Below are 17,069 nucleotides of genomic sequence, written 5' to 3' on the forward strand. Positions count from 1 at the left end.
AATAGGAGGCAATAGTGTAAAGTGGATGGATCCGCATTGTTATTTTAGCCATCTGCAAGTTTAACTTTTTAGATAACATAGAAATGCAGTGCTAACTAAATCTATCTAGAGATGAAATAAATTACCTAAAATTCTAAAGACCTTTCAGATTATATAATCAAACTTTACCCGATTTCCAAAGTTATTTTTATAGAAAATCACAAGACATTATGAAATTTTCTGAAACAAAAACGAATATGAAATAACAAAAAACATAATATTTATGAAAACATGTTAGAAATCACTGAAATAAATTCAGTATGAAAATAACATTCAAAATTAAATAAAACTTCAATGAAAAAGAAAAGCAGTTATTAAAATCTGATTCTCAATTTGTAGTAATCATAGATGTAGAATAAAATAGTTTACAACGGGTTTAATTGTTTTTATACCAACTATATGGCAATGAAAATCAAAATTTTGTCCACCAAAGGGCAGATAAAAACAATTTTACAATTTTTTAGGACATAAGTATATTATCACTGGCTTAAATACAAATTCAATTATATCAAAACATAGGCAAATTTCATGATTTTTCAAGTTAGACCTATAAATTATACCCACAAATGAAGGTAAACTAACAATTTAAAATGGAATAAAGGCCAATTTATAAGAATATCTAAATAGTGTGAAGGAAGGGGGTATTATAGTGCTCTACTTGAAAATAATGTAATCTTTCAAAAAAGAGTGAAGGACAATTATAAATACAATAAAATAAAACAAAAATAAATAGGACAAAATTATACAATAAATACATAACTAAATAGAAAGAATAACATATGAATAAATAAGACAAAACATAACGAATGATAAAATATCTTCAAATGACTTGGTGTCAGTAAAAACCGAAACACAAAGCTATTACATAATTAAAAGATTTTTAGTAGAACATAATAAAACAGTTTTGTAGATTTAAAGTTTACAATTAAATAACATTAATGTAGTTATTTAATAATGAAAGATTTAATGGTAGCAATGAAAATTTACTTTAATTGAGCAAGTAAAAATTCAAAATAACTATCAACATTTTAAAATAAAAATGGCTGAATGAATAACTCTAAATATTAACAGAATGAAATCATAATTCGAGAAAATGTAAATGTGTATCAACAAAAGGACATAAATCATTATTTTTTGGAACATTTATTTAGTTAATAAGCTCTGAATATTACCAAAACAGTGCAGTTACCATGAAGGACCTTTTCCAAGGCGAAAGGCAATCAATTTCCAGGCAAGGTTCCAGAAAAGAAGATCCCAGGTCTTAATCCATATCATGTTCAGGGGGAGGGCAGTTAGGGCTCAGTGAGATAGTTGGCCTGAAGTAAGTGAAATATTAAGGATTTTAATCAGGAATGACAATTCGAATCAGTTACGGATCAAACAAATCAATTTGTGGACTACGCTTCAGAATTAAAAGTTTTCAGATTTTATGGAAAATGCCTCACACAACTATCTTTAGTTTAAATCAATTGCTCTCTGAGTAGTAACAAATTAAAATGAAAAGACCCTAATGTTGTTCATCATTACATTTTTATGTCTAGCCAATGGTAGATTTTTATCACAAGTCTAACAGACAACCTACTCAGATATAATTACGATCATAGATTAGCAACTTTTTATGCCTAAGGCAGTAAACCTACTTCTAAAAGTCTAAAATATTCACTCATTTAATATAGTAGTAGAAGGCATAGTAAAATGTTCCTAGATTTAAGACCTATGAACTCCGAGTCTCTGACCTTTCATGAGAATATGCCTAATATGAATTGATGAAACAAATACAATTTATCTATCCAGGCTATAACCCTGTCTAAAACGTCACCTAGTAGCAGGAGGACCAACACTGCGAGTATTACGCATCAGTGGTTTGTGGTGGCGTATCACCTCCAGACTATGGTGAAGCTCCCAGCAAAATCTGCAGAAATACTTGAAACAGGTCAAGTCACGGCAAAAATATGGCCCCTAAAAATATAAACAAGGTTGATTAAAAAACATAAAAAAACAGTTAGTAGCGAAAAAAACGGGAAAAGGCGTAAAACTTGTTGTCTTCTGTAACTTGAGGGAAGTGGATAAGAAGGGGGAAAACAAGAAAGTGGGTTGTGGGGAAATTTCCACTTAGAATTATTTGTCAGAATCCTGGTACCTTGTCCCTAATTAAAAGTAAGTTTGTAAAAAAGTGACTAGAATTTACAACTCTTCGTTACAATCATAATATGCAAAGAGAGAGGGATATATGAGAGGATTCTTCTTGCACCCATCAATTCCTACAGCAAAAAAATTATTTGGACAAACTGTAAAATATTAGTAGAAGTATATTTTCAATTCAATTAATATACATATGACATTGTGAGTGCCTCTCATAAAAGTATAATTGATATTTCATTGGTTATACATTTTTTTTAAATTGTACATTTTACCTAGTAAATAAACCTACTACAATACTTTTATTTATAAGACATGTACTGAACAAAATCGGACCTAAAATAAACCAAGCTTAAAATAACCTGTTTAAGTTTGCATGTAGAACATAGAGCGTCCTCCAGATACGGATCAACCTGAAATTTTGAATCAGCTTTACTCTTCTCTACAAGTGGTAAATAGGATCTTAAATTTTTGAGCAAATACGTATTAAAAGTAATAGCAGAGGATACAAATGAAGAAGACAATGTACGGTACACCCCTAATTATGATAAACATAACTAACATTAATGAAAGTTTAAATAAATACTGGCGAATTATGAACAGAGCTAGTTTGTACAACCCAATCAAAATTAAATCAAGTCGCCAACGTTTGTAAGCCATCGAATAAGAAAATGTGCTATTAAAACTTTGGGGATCATTAAAACAATAATCTCTTAAAATATTAACTTAATGTTATCCATACCTGGACCTTCTTATTAAACTTCTGAGTTTTAATCTCTATAAAAGCAGCTGCTACAGATCTCATGTAGGACTTGGTGTTGTTGAATGTTACACGACCACTTCCTAAATTTGGTAGATTACATTAGTGATTTAGTATGTAAAATAATATTTTGCATATTACTTATACATCATGATTAATGGATATATGTAGAATATATGTGGACATTGTGACAGGGTAAAAATTGTCTTCAATTTAGGTTGCTGATGTGGAACTCGTTTATTGGTCAGTACGTTCATTAAGTAGGATTGGAAGTAATGGAGTAAAGGGGTTGAGTGGTAAGTGTGTCAAATCAATTAAAAATAGGCTTTAACTAATAACCGGCTTATTTAAGTGTTCTAAAGAGCAAAATTAGGTTTTTAAATTTAGGAACTCATTGTCATTAAATCCTGTCTTTGCCTAACTGTATAGTGTAGTATTGTTAACTTAATTACAAAAACTATATTCAAATAAATAAGTTAGTTTAACCTAACCTGAAATAAAAATTATGTTTTTTTGCAAACTTTTTATGATGAAATTCCGATTTGAGGCAGGAATTTTGCATTTTAAATAACAGGAAACAAATTACACGACAGATGAATAAGAAAACATTACCTATGGGATATTTATGTTTATCCGTATCAATGCCAGCGTACACCACCCCACCAAACAGATCATTGAAGATGTGGGCCAGCCCCTCGGCGTTCAACATGCCATGGAGAGCGCCCACGAACACGGTGTTGTGTGGCTCGAGTCTCTGCGAGGGACAACGAACATAGTTTGAGTCGGCTATCACCCAAGGGATTATCTGAACCTCCTTAGATCGCATTCTCCTTAAAACAAGGATGACAACATCCATAAGTAGCGAAGCACAAAAATTATACATAAGAATTTAAAGATTAGTTGTCAAAAACATGTATGGGGGAAAAATCACGAAACCTTTTCAACATTTGTTTTAATACTTATATATCAGTACTATGAGTAACAGACTGACGGTCAAAGTAAATTACATACTGGATGCTCAAAACAACAGGAAATTTAATTTTGATATTTTTAACTAAAAAAATTTTGAAATTGGACCATAAACACAAAAGATATGAGGAAAAATGAAAACAAATATAAAAATAGCCAAAAACCTGCAAAAAGGCGGTCTGACCCCATTGATGTTTTCTTGTAAAGACAGGAAATTTAATTTTGATATATATAACTTAAAAAAATTTGGAAATCGGACCATAAACACCAAAAGTATGGATAAAAATGTAAAATACAAAAATAGCCTAAAACCTGCTTAAAGGGAGTCTGACCGTCATAGTTGTTTTCTTAAAATGACAGGAAATTTTATTTTGATATCTAAAACTGAAAAAAATTTGGAAATTGGACCATAAACACCAAAGATATGGAGAAAAATGTGAAAAATACAAAAATAGCCTAAAACCTGCTAGAAAGCGGTCCGACCGCCATTGATGTTTTATAGTTATTTGGGCTCCTTAATAATGTCAAAAAAATTCAGCCTTCTATCTTTTATAGGAGCCGAGAAAATCACGTTTCCCCCAAACTAAGACAGACGGACAGACGGACATTTCAAATTATAGAGTAGCTTCGCTACTAAAAATTCAAATTTTATGATTTTATTATTATTTTGTTTCAGGACGTACTTACGTTTTTAGGATTTGATTGCAGATATCCTTCGTTTATATTTTTGTACCTTATTGTCCAAGGAATCATTTTTCCAAAAATCAGATAACTAGGATAATTATATTAACAAAATTGGTCGACCCCAATTATAGAAAAGCATCCCTTTGTAAAACTGTACCTTGATGAAATTCTATAATACCAGCTACCACCAGAGGTATAATCATGAGTACAATGTGATAGAAGCATCTTTACGCTCGTCTCCTGAAATAGACAGCAACAAATAATAAAGAATCTACCTACACTTAAGATGTAAAAAAAACTTTCATACGTAAGTTCAATGCGACAATTATAGCCTATCCCTTGCCTACTAATAATCTTATACACTTAAAAGAAACAATAAAGGTAGTAATTCTATTACAGAAACAAAAATTGTTTTTTTTTATGCAGCAATGCTACAATAAATCTCCACAGTGTATGTCATTTCATACGCGATGCGTACTTATTAAGTTTAGATATTTCTATTCGGTAGGTATTATCCTCTTAAAATTTTTTTTTCAATATTGAAAATTTGAGTACCTCCCCCCCCCCGGCCCCCCCCCCCCCCGACAGTGAACTATGAACTCTGGCCGCAGCGCTCGGCTCCCTAGCCTGCCTAGCCGCAGCGCTCGGCCCCCTTGCCTGCCTAGCCGCAGCTCTCGGCCCCCTTGCCTGCCTAGCCGCAGCGCTCGGCTCCCTAGCCTAAAACCTAACCTAACCTAAAATAGTTGTTCGTCGGTAGTCGGAAGGGGGGTTGGGGGGGGGGGGGGGGTACAAAATTGAAAAAAAAAATTCTAAGAGGATAACGCCTTTTATTCCAAATTCAAGTCACAATTCACGTCTGTAAAAAATTGTCCTTGTTTTTAAAATTTATTTTTTAGTAGCGAAGCTACTCTATAATTTTAAATGTAAATATAAAAACGATTCCTGTGCTACGTACAGTTTAGGAGCGATGTGGTAAAATGTCACAACTGCCTTAAAACTTGACTTGCGAGTAAATCATTAAAGATTAAAGTATATAACAAAATATGTGCCTTTTTAAAATTTAAATTGCGCGGCTTGTGTTAATAGTAGAACAACGTTATGCATACCATTAGAACCGCTATGAAGTCTATTTTATGGAAATATAAGAACCATTACTGTGCTACTTATAGTTTAGGAGCTACGTAGTAAAATGTCCCTACTGACTTAAAACTTGACTTGTGCTATTTTTAGTTTAGGAGCTGTATTGATAAATATGAGAAAAGTGGAAAAATTTAATCTTTAATGATTTATTCGCAAGTCAAGTTTTAAGTCAGTTGGGACATTCTACCACATAGCTCATAAATTATACGTAGCACAGGAATCGTTTTTATATTTAAAAAAAAATAGACTTCATAGCGGTTCTAATGGTATGCATAACGTTTTTCTACTATTAACACAAGCTGAGCAATTAGAATTTTAAAAATGTACGTATTTTTTATTTGCATACCCTTTAATTTAATCTTTAATGTTTTACTCGCAAGTCAAGTTTTAAGCCAGTTGGGACATTTTACCACATAGCTCCTAAACTATACGTAGCACAGGAATCGTTTTTATATTTCCGAAAAATAGACTCCATAGCGGTTCTAATGGTATGCATAACGTTTTTCTACTATTAACACAAGCCGCGCAATCTAAAGGGGGGAGGCGGATGTGCCACTTTTTGAAACCAAAACCAAAAGTCAACAAAGGAACTCATTTAAAAAAAGAGTTACAGGTCTGAGATTTTGCATGGCAGTTGCTTTATAGGGGTACAATATGGAACTGTGAAGAAACGGCGGCGCAACCGCCAAAAACCGGCGTTTCCCGCCGAATTTTTTTTGCCTTTTCTCGGCGGTTTTCGGCGGTTGCGCCGCCGTTTCTTTACAGTTCCATATTGTACCCCTATTAAGCAACTGCCATGCAAAATCTCAGACCTGTAACTCTTTTTTTAGTTGAGTTCCTTTGACTTTTAGTTTTGGTTTCAAAAAGTGGCACATCCGCCTCCCCCCTTTTAAAAATGTCCGCATTTTTTTTGCACACCCTTTATTAAAGATAAAAGGATGAAATTTTTGACAACATTCCTATTAAGGAGCACAATTAACTATAAAACATCAATGTCGGCCTGACCGCTTTTTAGCAGGTTTTAGGCTATTTTTGTATTTTTTACATTTTCTCCATATCTATGGAGTTTATGGTCCGATTTCCAAAATTACTTGTACGTATTCCTATCCATGATTTTTTGTGCTTCGCTACTTATGGATGTTGTCATCCTTGTTTTAAAATGAAGCTGAGATAGAACAATGAACGATAAATATATCTCCTCTTAATTCTAAAACTAATGTTTAATAGGGGTGGGGTTAAAATATGTAACTAACCTGTTCGAAAATGACGTAAACATATCCCTTTGGCGTTGATGGCGATGATTCTCTACCCGGCCACTCAACCTAAAAGTATTTTAAGTTTTTTACCTTAAACTTTTTACTCGATTGTTGATTTAGAATATTTGGACTTTCCCTGAATTAAAAGTGGGAGAAGAATATACCAACCAACATACATACGAGTATAATTTTCTTCAAAGCAAGGTTAATGGGAAAATGTGGCTAAGTTTGTGACCTTAGAAACTGAAATATTATTGACCCAAAATAAAAAGAGATAGAGAGATATTGCTTCGAATTAATATCTGCTGGGCTGGAATCGGTTATGATCTATACTGAAAAATCATGTATCATAACACACAACTTGGTATGTATAATAAAATAAACATTACTAGCGGCTACGCCCCTTAGAGGCCTCTAGTGACACTTTAAATGTTTTTTTCTGTTCAAGTCTCTACGATACCTCATTATTGCTTTCAAATTCTACGATAGGTATCTCTTTATGTTTCGTTCAAGTCTCTCAAATATTTTTTAAAAAATTCGATTTTTTTCTTTCTCTTGGGAGGGTGGTGGTACCCTACCCCAAAATAGTTAATAACCTTCCCGGGACCTATGAGAAGATCGGTTCAGCTGTTAGCGAGATCTTTCGGTACAGACAGACAAAGAAACAAACAGACACACAGACAGACATACACACATCCTGTTACTTTATTATAAGGATAAAATGAATAAAAGTTCAATTCTACTATTATATAGCCAACAAAACTGGAATAAATCTTGTGATTTTTCTTTCAACTATCCGCGGAAGGCTGTTTATAATACAATACGATAAATAACTAATAGTAAACCTGAATTGGTCCAAAAGGCTTGAACGTCTGTATGAGGGTTTGCTCAGTAAGATCCCAGGGCACCCCACCAAGGAAAATCTTACAGGAAAATATTGGATTCTTGTGTGAGCGTGGAGGCAGCTGGCCAGACCACGCGCAGGTTGCGTCGTACAGGTTCGCGGCATTTCTGTACACACTGTTTCTACGTATCTGCTGTGACGAGAATTTTAGTCGAATCTATCTTTTAGAATTTAATATTCTAAATGATTTATTTCTCCGTGAATTTGAAAATGAAAATTTCTAGAATATAATTAGAGGTTAAGAAACAACCTTGCTGTATTGAAATTTAATTTATATTGCAGAACTATAAAACGGCCTCTAGGGAAAAGTTATAAATAATTAAGAATATACAGATAATTGAGTATTGGCCAGTATGTTAATATGATAACTCAGTAATATGGAGGTTGGTAGAAACATTCCTGTACATCCTGGCGGCTCTGTCCAGGGATCCTGGGTCACCAGGATTCGTTGCAAACAGAGAGTTCACCTTAATAAAAAAAATAGTATAATAAATCTTTTTACCAGGCCACATACAAAAGTTTCAAGCTTTACTACCCTTTATCGTGTGTTTGTTTGTCTGTCTTTGTGTGTTTTGTCTTTACAATGAGGCATTAGAGACCTCTAGGGGCAGAGCTGTTAGTTAAAGTAACAGAATGTTGTATTTCTGTGTATCTCTACCCTCCAAAAAAATGCCACATATTTTTCTTTTTAAATCTAAAATCGAAAGTGGAGGATCGATTCCCCACGAAGCCGCTAGTAAAAATTAAGTATAACTGCAAATATTATGTGTACCTGTTGTCTATCAGCCAGGAGGCTGGCAGCTCCTACTTGATGTTCAGATAGGGTTCTTGGCTGATTCAACAGACTAAATAAAACAAATAAATCAAAGGCATGCTTATTAATCCAGTGCTGTTAATTACTTTTAATGTCCCACTTAAACAAAAATCGAAGGATGTGTGAATTTTTTAACTTGATATCTCCCTTGGCTATTTTAGGGTTTATCAGGGTGGTGTTGAGTGACCCTTGTCTATGATGAGGAGGGGGGGGGGGGGGATGGTAGAGGATAAGAAAATAAGGGATTTATATCCACCCGCACCGCATTAATATACATCCAAAACATCCACCTTATTAGATATTTTTGCTTTAAGAGTTAACAATACATAAATACTTTAAACGCTTATATTTCGAGTGAAAAAGGAAAAACTACTTCTCTATCTATCGTTAAAATCACCTGGATATTCTTAATCAAACATTGATTTAAAAAAATGTACAGTAAGTTTGTTTAATGTTAAAATGTACCTGTTTAGCAGATTGTTTTCATCCTGTTGTTGATAGCAGTTTTTAACAGCCGAAGAAACGGCTGGATCCATTTCAGAAATTGACGGCAGTTTAGCTCTTCTATAATATCATAATAGGAAATGATTTTTTTAAAATTCTACTTCAGAGAGAAGCTACTTGTAGGTTCAAGGAAGCTTCAAAACTATGCACAAAAGAGAAACACGATTGGAAAAAAACCTTCCATAATTTTTTCTTCTTCTTTTTTAACCTCCTTTCTCGTTAGTGTCTCTTTGGACATAGGAGGTAAAGCTGCCAGACACATAAGAAAACGCATAACATCAAATATTTTTTCAAAAATCAATATCAAACTTCAACTTAAACGAATAAATTTACCTAATGCCGCCAGCGGCTGCTTGCTCTTGTTGCTGCTGCAGCTGCTGCCGATAAATTTCCTGACCGCCGAATAGACTAGCTGGCGAGATACTGCAGTCCTGTGGCGGAGACGGTGTTTGTGGCGGAGCCATGGCGGAGTGAGGGTCTGGAGGCGGCTTTCCATACTTTATATTTGTTTATTTTTAATAAAAATTGAAAGGAAAGTTATTTTAAATTAAATTAACAAGGGCCAAGCGCTGCGTATAGTGGAGGGGTATCAGTGCCGGAAACCAACCGTAAAAATACAGATTTAAAGCAACTGCGCCAAAAAATGCATCGATCACATGAACACTTAACCTCAAACATGCATAGTCCACTTTTAACATTAAAGGTTCGAATCAGGAACAAGTAATCAGTATTCTGACAAACAATTCTAAGTGAAAAAATTTACCAACAACCCAATTTCTTCCACTCCCCCACTTATTATCAACTTCTCTTTAGTTACAGCACAAAACAAGTTTTACCCCAACATTACGCCCGCGGCCCCCCCCCCAAAAAAAAAAAACAAATTTTCAGCAATTTCAAATGGAATTGATTTGCTGAATCACAGCCCATGGTTCAAAGACTAGTTTACAATTTAAACGATTATTCAATTCACGCATTGTCCACTTTTAAATTAAAGATTCGGAATGCGAACCATTTATCTTTGTTGAGCTAAACATCATAAAAGGGGATTATTCACGAACGAGAGCAAGTGATTCTAAGCACCTTTCAGCATGCAGTGATTATAAATGTTTATTTAGTGAATATACTAAGATTATTGCTAATATCGTTATATCATTTTATAAAAACAAGTTTCACCATGGTTTTATATAAAAAAAAACTTTGAAACGTTAGGCATTTTTTGGATATATATTATTAACTGTTTTGTTAAGTTCATACTGCTGTGATACAAAAGTAAACTTTTTCAATAAAAAATGTTAGGTAATTTAGAAAAAGGGATGGTAACTTCAAACATAACCCTAGTATATTACCAAAAAAAATTTAGAATCACTGCTGGGAGGTGCTTAGAATCACATACTCTCGTTCGTGGATAGTACCCTTTCATCTGGTATCTCCTAATTTAAACTGTACCTTCATGTTTAGAGTTCTAACAAGCTCAGAGAGATTGTAATCAGGGGAGCTTCCCCCGCTAGTTCCATAGCCAGCATCAGAAAATGGGGAACCTAAAAAATGTTAACAAAAATTAATAGATTTATTATTCCTTGGATCCTACACAAGAGTATCAAGTAATCTAATAAAATGAAACTTATAGCTGACTAAAATAACGATAACCAACATCCACCTCCTATACCCAATCCACTCCCACTCCTACTGGATGAACGAAGTGACCAATAAATGGTATCAATGTTAGCAACCTAAATTGACGACAATTTTTACCGTCAATTATATCCAAGTGTTTTCTATACCTATCCATTCATAAATCAGACATGTTAAGTCATTATGTGTTTAACCATGGATCTTGAGGAGCAGGCTTTAGTGATTATACAAAAGTGTCTCGTCTTACTCCATGACTTCTTGGGTCCAAACATAAAGAAACTATTTATACACACACACACACACACACAGACATATGAGAATAGCATGATTTTACTATGTACCTAATTTACTCAATACCTTTACTGAAAAATTTCTTAACGTTTTACAGACACTAGGAGTTGTGTAGTTTAGCTGCTAAAAATATGTACCTACAGCAAGGCCGCCATATCTCCGGCCCATGAGCAGGGCTTGGTCCAATGTTGGGCTGCCAGACTCGCTGCTATAGGCACGCTGCTGCTGGTAGTTCACTGGAGAATCTAGGTCTAGTAATCCTAAACAAAGTTTTAAGATGCTTTATTAAACTCTTCCCCCCCCCCCCTTCCAAATTATTACTACTTGGCGGAAAAAAAGTAACGTTTACTTAACCTGACATAACCTAATGTAATCATAAAAAGAATATTGCTGTTTTTTAAAATTAGTTTTTGTCCATGTGCAATAAGACAGTTCAAATTGACGATAAAGCTTACTTAACCAACAAACAAACTAAATTATCTTAAAGAACGAGATAATTTTTTTTTCATGAAAAAGCTATTGAGAATAAAAAAAGCAGTCTTGGGCTCCTGGTCTGATGTAAAAAAGCTATTTTTTCATATGCAGTGCTAGGACAGATATATTTTTTTTTGGAGTTAATTCTATAGTGATCTTATTAAAATGAAAAATTACAAGTTTATACGAGTTTTGTTAGCCCATTGGGGCCGAAGATACATTTTTTGTGGAAAACTGGCTATAGCACGATAAAATACATAATTTTTCATATGGCCTATAACCGGTTCTAATCCAGCGTATATTATATTATATTATTTTAAAGCCTTGCTGAAAACTTTATTATTCAATAATAAAAACTACTTTGGTAGGTAAAAGGTTAAAAACTAACATCCTATTCTTATACAGTTCAAATAAAGAAATTACCATGAGTAAAAGTATTAGTACCAAAAGATCCTGCAGCCGTGCTTCTTGAAAGACTTGAATAGCCTCCAAAACTAGCAGACCTGTATTAGTCCAAATACTTAAATAATAAGTACATTTAATTACAAAATTTCGTGTACTCTTAACCCAAAATCGCGACATAAAGGACAAAGTAAAGATTAGTTCCTCCTGCTGCTATGACAAAGTTGACACAAACAGCCACAAATAATGTAGAAGTAAATTAAGGACTACCAGACAAACAAAGGTATTGCAGACTCATTAGGCATTAAGAAAAAAAATAGCACCATCCAATCTCCTCTTATTTTCTGTCTATTAAAAAAATAAGGGAGTTTTTAGTAGTTGCCGAAAGCAAGAAATAATCCTTCATGGTTATATAATATATCATTAAGTATTCCTCGTTGTTTTAGGTTGACCAACACATTCCAAGCGCAGCAAAGCCTGTAATAATTCATAGTTTAAATTTTAAACACATTGCTAGGGTCAAATTGTCAACAACAAAAAAAACATACAAAAGGGGTAGTTTCACGAAATGCATTTGAAAGAATTTAAATTTTCTACCACGTAGTTTTTAAAATATCAAGACTTGAAAATCGTCTTTTTAAATTGCATAAATCACAAAAAGACGATTTTCAAGTCTTGATATTTTTGTGATTTATGCAATTTAAAAAGACGATTTTCAAGTCTTGATATTTTAAAAACTACGTGGTAGAAAATTTAAATTCTTACAAATATATGCCATATAAATATAGTTTAACCCATTAACTAGCAAAAAATATGCGGTTCACTAAATTAAGTTCAAATGCATTTCGTAAAACTACCCCTTTGGCAATAATTGAAAAATTTTCAATCATGGTGCAACAAAGTTAATATATGTAAACCCGCAATCTATTGTAAGGTCAATGCATCCGTTATTTTAAATAGCTTAAATGAAAGACAAGAATCGAGAAATCTAATTGTTTGTTGTCTGTTTTGAGATTAATAAGACCTCCAACTTATTCGAAAGTGTGCAATTAAATAAATTGTATAAACTAAGGTTCCTGAAGTTGATCACTGACATTGAGGTCTCCAGTTCCAACAGGCTGTGGCGGTTGTTGTTGACATCTCTACATCAAAATAATCCAATTTTGTCATTAAACATTAGGACAACACGACTCATAAAATGAGGCCTTTTCCATTTGTGTGTTTTGAAGATTTGTTGTGGTGTGAAAAAGGGTCATTCTTATGCTATTGCATGAATGCAATGGTAAGGATTATGCAATGTCTTGGTCCATAAACAGGCGCTACACTACTACCATAAAAGGATTTTCAGACAAAGAGTTGGTAATCTAAATTTATTTTTACTTAAAAATAACAGAATATATGTCTGTCTGTCTCGCTAACTGCTAAACCAATATGGTTCTCCTGTACAATGGAACCTCTCATAGATCCAGGAAAGATGTAGAACTATTTTAGAGGAGGGTAACACCACCCTCACAAGAGAAATCGTTCCTGGAACAAATCCTCCTCCTTCCCTACCAATTTCTAAAAATAAGGGTTGGAAGTCCTAGAGGCCTTTAAAACCAAAGCCAACGTTACCTGTTCAAAGTAAGATGGGAAGCTGGATACATTCAAGGAACTACCTAAGCCAGAATCCCGCTCCATATACCCTAAATGTTAAGATAAAAATAATTTAATGTAATTTAAGTTTAATACTGCACCATACATTCTAATGCCGATTTAGGACTTCAAAAATAAGGTGGTGCAATTAATGGGTAGGTAACTTATTCGTAATCTTTTACCTGAGGAATTTGAAAGGTTAATTTTGCAGGAAGCTTGATCTGTTTCATCTGAATTAACTCCAAGTAAATTCTTTAATAAAACTGAAGACTCTAGAAGGTCCTGAAACAATAAATCTTATCAAAAAAAGAAAGACTCAGCATTCAAATTAAAGGTCAGAAATAAAGTTAAATAGTAGGTAATTTCTAAAAAAAATCTTAAGATAGTTCCTTGAAGAGTTATCAATCATGTTATTAATTTACATTTTCTCTTTCTTTACCGAATTATCTTGCTAACCTGTGGAACGAAATGGCAATCACAAGATATGTTTATTGCACATAAAAATCCCTCCCCCACAAAATTAAAAAAAAATTAAATTATAGGTAGTAGGTCGACCCTACTCACCCAATACACTCTTTTCAATTTCCCCTAGTAGCGTAAACGCTAGTGATTGATAGTAGTATGCCCTTTCTTTGAGGAAAGATTAATTTTTATTAATTCAAATAATAAATATGCAATGCATCATACAATAATGGAATCAAACGAAAGAATTACAGACAGAAACAAACACATATAGAGCAGCTTCGCTACTTGCACAAACCAAAATAATAATCTTACTTCCTCTTTCTTGGGTGTGGAGTGAATAAAACTTGTGTTCTCCAATATATTTTCAAGACCATTTCCAGAGCCTACAAAAAATTTGTCCATTAATTCAGCAAAGAACATAAATTAACAAGGATGACAACATCTATGAAAGAGAGACTAGAAAAGGATGAAAACATGGTCAAAAAAGTATAAAAATAATCCGCATGTTTTAAATGGACGTACTGATTTTCTGGTAACGATTATAGAGATGCTACGCTTCCTAAGCATAATTATCGGAAGAACTGGTATTTATGATAGAAAGAAAAGAAGTCGAACTTTAAATTCTATTTCTTTTGTTCTTTCTCTTAAAAAAAGATCTAAAACTCAAAATGACGTTTTCTATCCATGATATGATTCAAAAATATTTATGTCTGTCAAAAATTATAATATAAACCAGATAAAATTCTCCTTAGTACCTTTTTCGTTTTCACACGTATTCACCGCCATTTTATCTAAAAATATAATGAAACACAAGGAGAACAACATACAAGTAGCGAAGCTCATTGTGTTGCAACAGCAAAACCTATAGTAGCTGGCAGATAAATAGTGGCTTCATGGATTTTGTCACAAGTAAGTCAATACCTAGTAAATGGGTAAACACGTATTTCCAATACAACAAGGATGATAACGTCCTAAAGCAAAGCTCTAGAATCAGAAGGAAGAAAAAACAAACAATAACTCGTGTAGTGTCAGAACTTAATAAGCAGAACAACAATTTATAAGTCTCAACGAGATCGTATATAAAATTGTGTAAATAGAGGCCACTGTATTAGGATATACTTTTAATTATATGATTTGGTTTTAGAGATGCTTCGCTTATGATATTGTACGTACGTACCTTGTTTTCCTAGAAAACAAACTTCTCCCAAAGTCCAGGATGATTATATTATACAAAAAGTTGTTAAAAATAGCATGCTTTAAATGGGCGTAAGGATTTTAATTTTGAAGTTGCTATGCTTCCTAAATCATACCTTTCAAAGTAATAGGCATGTCAAGATTGCTATCGGCGGCGGGGCAATTCTATCATTTCTAAAATAACGAGATGAGCTATCAGTTACAGATTGACAATGATTATAAAATAGGTTAGCTTGTAAAATATTAATGTATTCTAGAGTAATACAGACAATTTGCATATCAGCATGATATTCACACACATATAGCCGTGTATCTTAAATAGCATCCGTTTAAATCGCACTCCCCACTTTAGACGGATAAACGGACGAAACAAATTAAGTTATGGAGTAGCTTTACCACTAAAAATTCAAAAGAATATGTGTCAAACTAACGGCGATGTAGAGAAAAAAGATTTAAAGATATTTTGAACTTCTAGTCGTAGATTTTTACACTATGGCAAATTATAAACAACTTATTCTGCTCATGCGCTGTAAGTTTATTTAAAAATTCTTAAATAACAATTATTTTTGTTTTAATTATGAAATTCTTGAACAATTTTAATTTTCATTGCAATTCATGTTGAACCCAATAAACAGAATTATAAAGATATCTATTAATAATTTACAAAATAATCGAAATTAATACAAAAACCCAAAGAGTTTAAACACAACATTGGAACTAACATCCAAAGAGTCCAATTTTATTAGAATAATTAAATTTTTTTAGATACTTGATTCAGGGATCTGAGGGAATGAGAAAATGGACGATAAAGAAATGTACATACTGAATGATAACATACTAAATTACCCCTTTTAAATTAACATTAGTGGTTGAAACGTTTGGACACTCAACCTATTGAACCAACCAATCAAAATTCAAGAAAAGCCCCCCAAAGTTGATAAGTTAACGAACAAGAAAACGTTAATATAAAACCTTAGGAACTAGTGTAATAAACATCCCAATCTCCCCCCCCTGTCTGTACTTTATTACTTTTTTATTACTGTAAAGTTTAATTTGTAAAAAAGTTAAGAGCTCAGATAAATCAAAATCAATTTCTGCCCACACAAAAATTTAAAGTTCATACAATTTTACCATTAATTGTCCTATCTCTGTTCAAGTTATAATTATTTGTTGAATATTCGGATCAAATTAAGCATTGTATGCCAAACACAAGTAAGGCAGGGCATGCCAATATTTTATTTAGTAAAGAAGAGTATGCCAAAATTTCGTCAAGTAAGGCAGCGTATGCCAAGACAATTATCCCTATTTTTACCAACAAAGATGACAACATCCATAAGTAGCGAAGTACAAAAAAACAAGCAGGGAAACAGAGTTACATACAAATAAGCAAATGATCTACAAAGATTTCAGAAGATTTGATATTTCAAAATAATTAGAATGTTGGCAAGCCGTCATCTTCAATATTTTAACATTACGTTTCCGCCATTCTGTATCTGAAAGACGGCTGAAATTTTCGACTTATAGTGTACTTCGATAAAAAAGTCAAAATTTTAGGACAATTGTTTTAGATGTCTCTAGGGCATATAAATGACGAGAAAGCACTTTTTTTTGAATTGGTGGAAGAAGTGAAAACTATATGCCCTTTCTTCCAAATAAGGCATAAAATAACATATTTATTAATTTTACGCATTTTATTAAATAATTCATAATACACATTACTAGTTTAAATATTCATACTATCACAATAAAATTTTGTTTTAAATACCT

General features: G+C 33.0%; 1 protein-coding gene across 3 annotated transcripts; it reads right to left on the reverse strand.

Annotated features, from left to right (window-relative positions):
• Positions 1-215: 215 nt before the first annotated feature.
• Positions 216-14,984, reverse strand: LOC145314107 (uncharacterized). Of its 3 annotated transcripts, XR_013877631.1 has the most exons (22): positions 14,864-14,984; positions 14,421-14,491; positions 13,826-13,925; positions 13,623-13,693; positions 13,084-13,150; positions 12,441-12,484; positions 12,030-12,108; positions 11,270-11,392; positions 10,656-10,747; positions 9,543-9,706; positions 9,171-9,269; positions 8,664-8,736; positions 8,297-8,358; positions 7,833-8,013; positions 6,985-7,053; positions 4,749-4,831; positions 3,551-3,768; positions 2,921-3,021; positions 2,541-2,591; positions 1,859-1,998; positions 698-1,355; positions 216-586 (listed from the first exon to the last, which is right to left on the reverse strand). XR_013877631.1 is itself a non-coding variant. In XM_080153894.1 (21 exons), the coding sequence occupies exons 1-21, from the start codon at positions 14,949-14,951 to the stop codon at positions 1,301-1,303; spliced, it is 2,031 nt and encodes a 676-aa protein (XP_080010020.1). In that variant the 5' UTR covers positions 14,952-14,984; the 3' UTR covers positions 216-1,300. The 3 variants fall into 3 exon arrangements, 2 of the variants coding, with proteins under 2 accessions (XP_080010020.1, XP_080010032.1); XM_080153894.1 differs by having other exon boundaries at positions 216-1,355; XM_080153906.1 differs by having other exon boundaries at positions 216-1,355; positions 7,833-7,998; positions 8,291-8,358; positions 14,864-14,982.
• Positions 14,985-17,069: the final 2,085 nt, after the last annotated feature.

This window comes from Acartia tonsa, chromosome 1 (genome assembly GCF_053477335.1).
Source record: "Acartia tonsa isolate MP-2025a chromosome 1, ASM5347733v1, whole genome shotgun sequence".
Lineage (NCBI taxonomy): Eukaryota > Metazoa > Arthropoda > Copepoda > Calanoida > Acartiidae > Acartia > Acartia tonsa.

Excerpts from the sequence above, each read along its gene's own strand:
- LOC145314107 (XM_080153894.1), bottom strand. The coding sequence starts at position 14,951 with ATGAGCTTCGCTACTTGTATGTTGTTCTCCTTGTGTTTCATTATATTT. Across the intron at positions 13,926-14,420 it reads CCACACCCAAGAAAGAGGAA|GACCTTCTAGAGTCTTCAGT; the intron begins GTAAGATTATTA and ends TTATTGTTTCAG. Across the intron at positions 8,359-8,663 it reads TCCTGGCTGATAGACAACAG|GTGAACTCTCTGTTTGCAAC; the intron begins GTACACATAATA and ends TTTTTTATTAAG.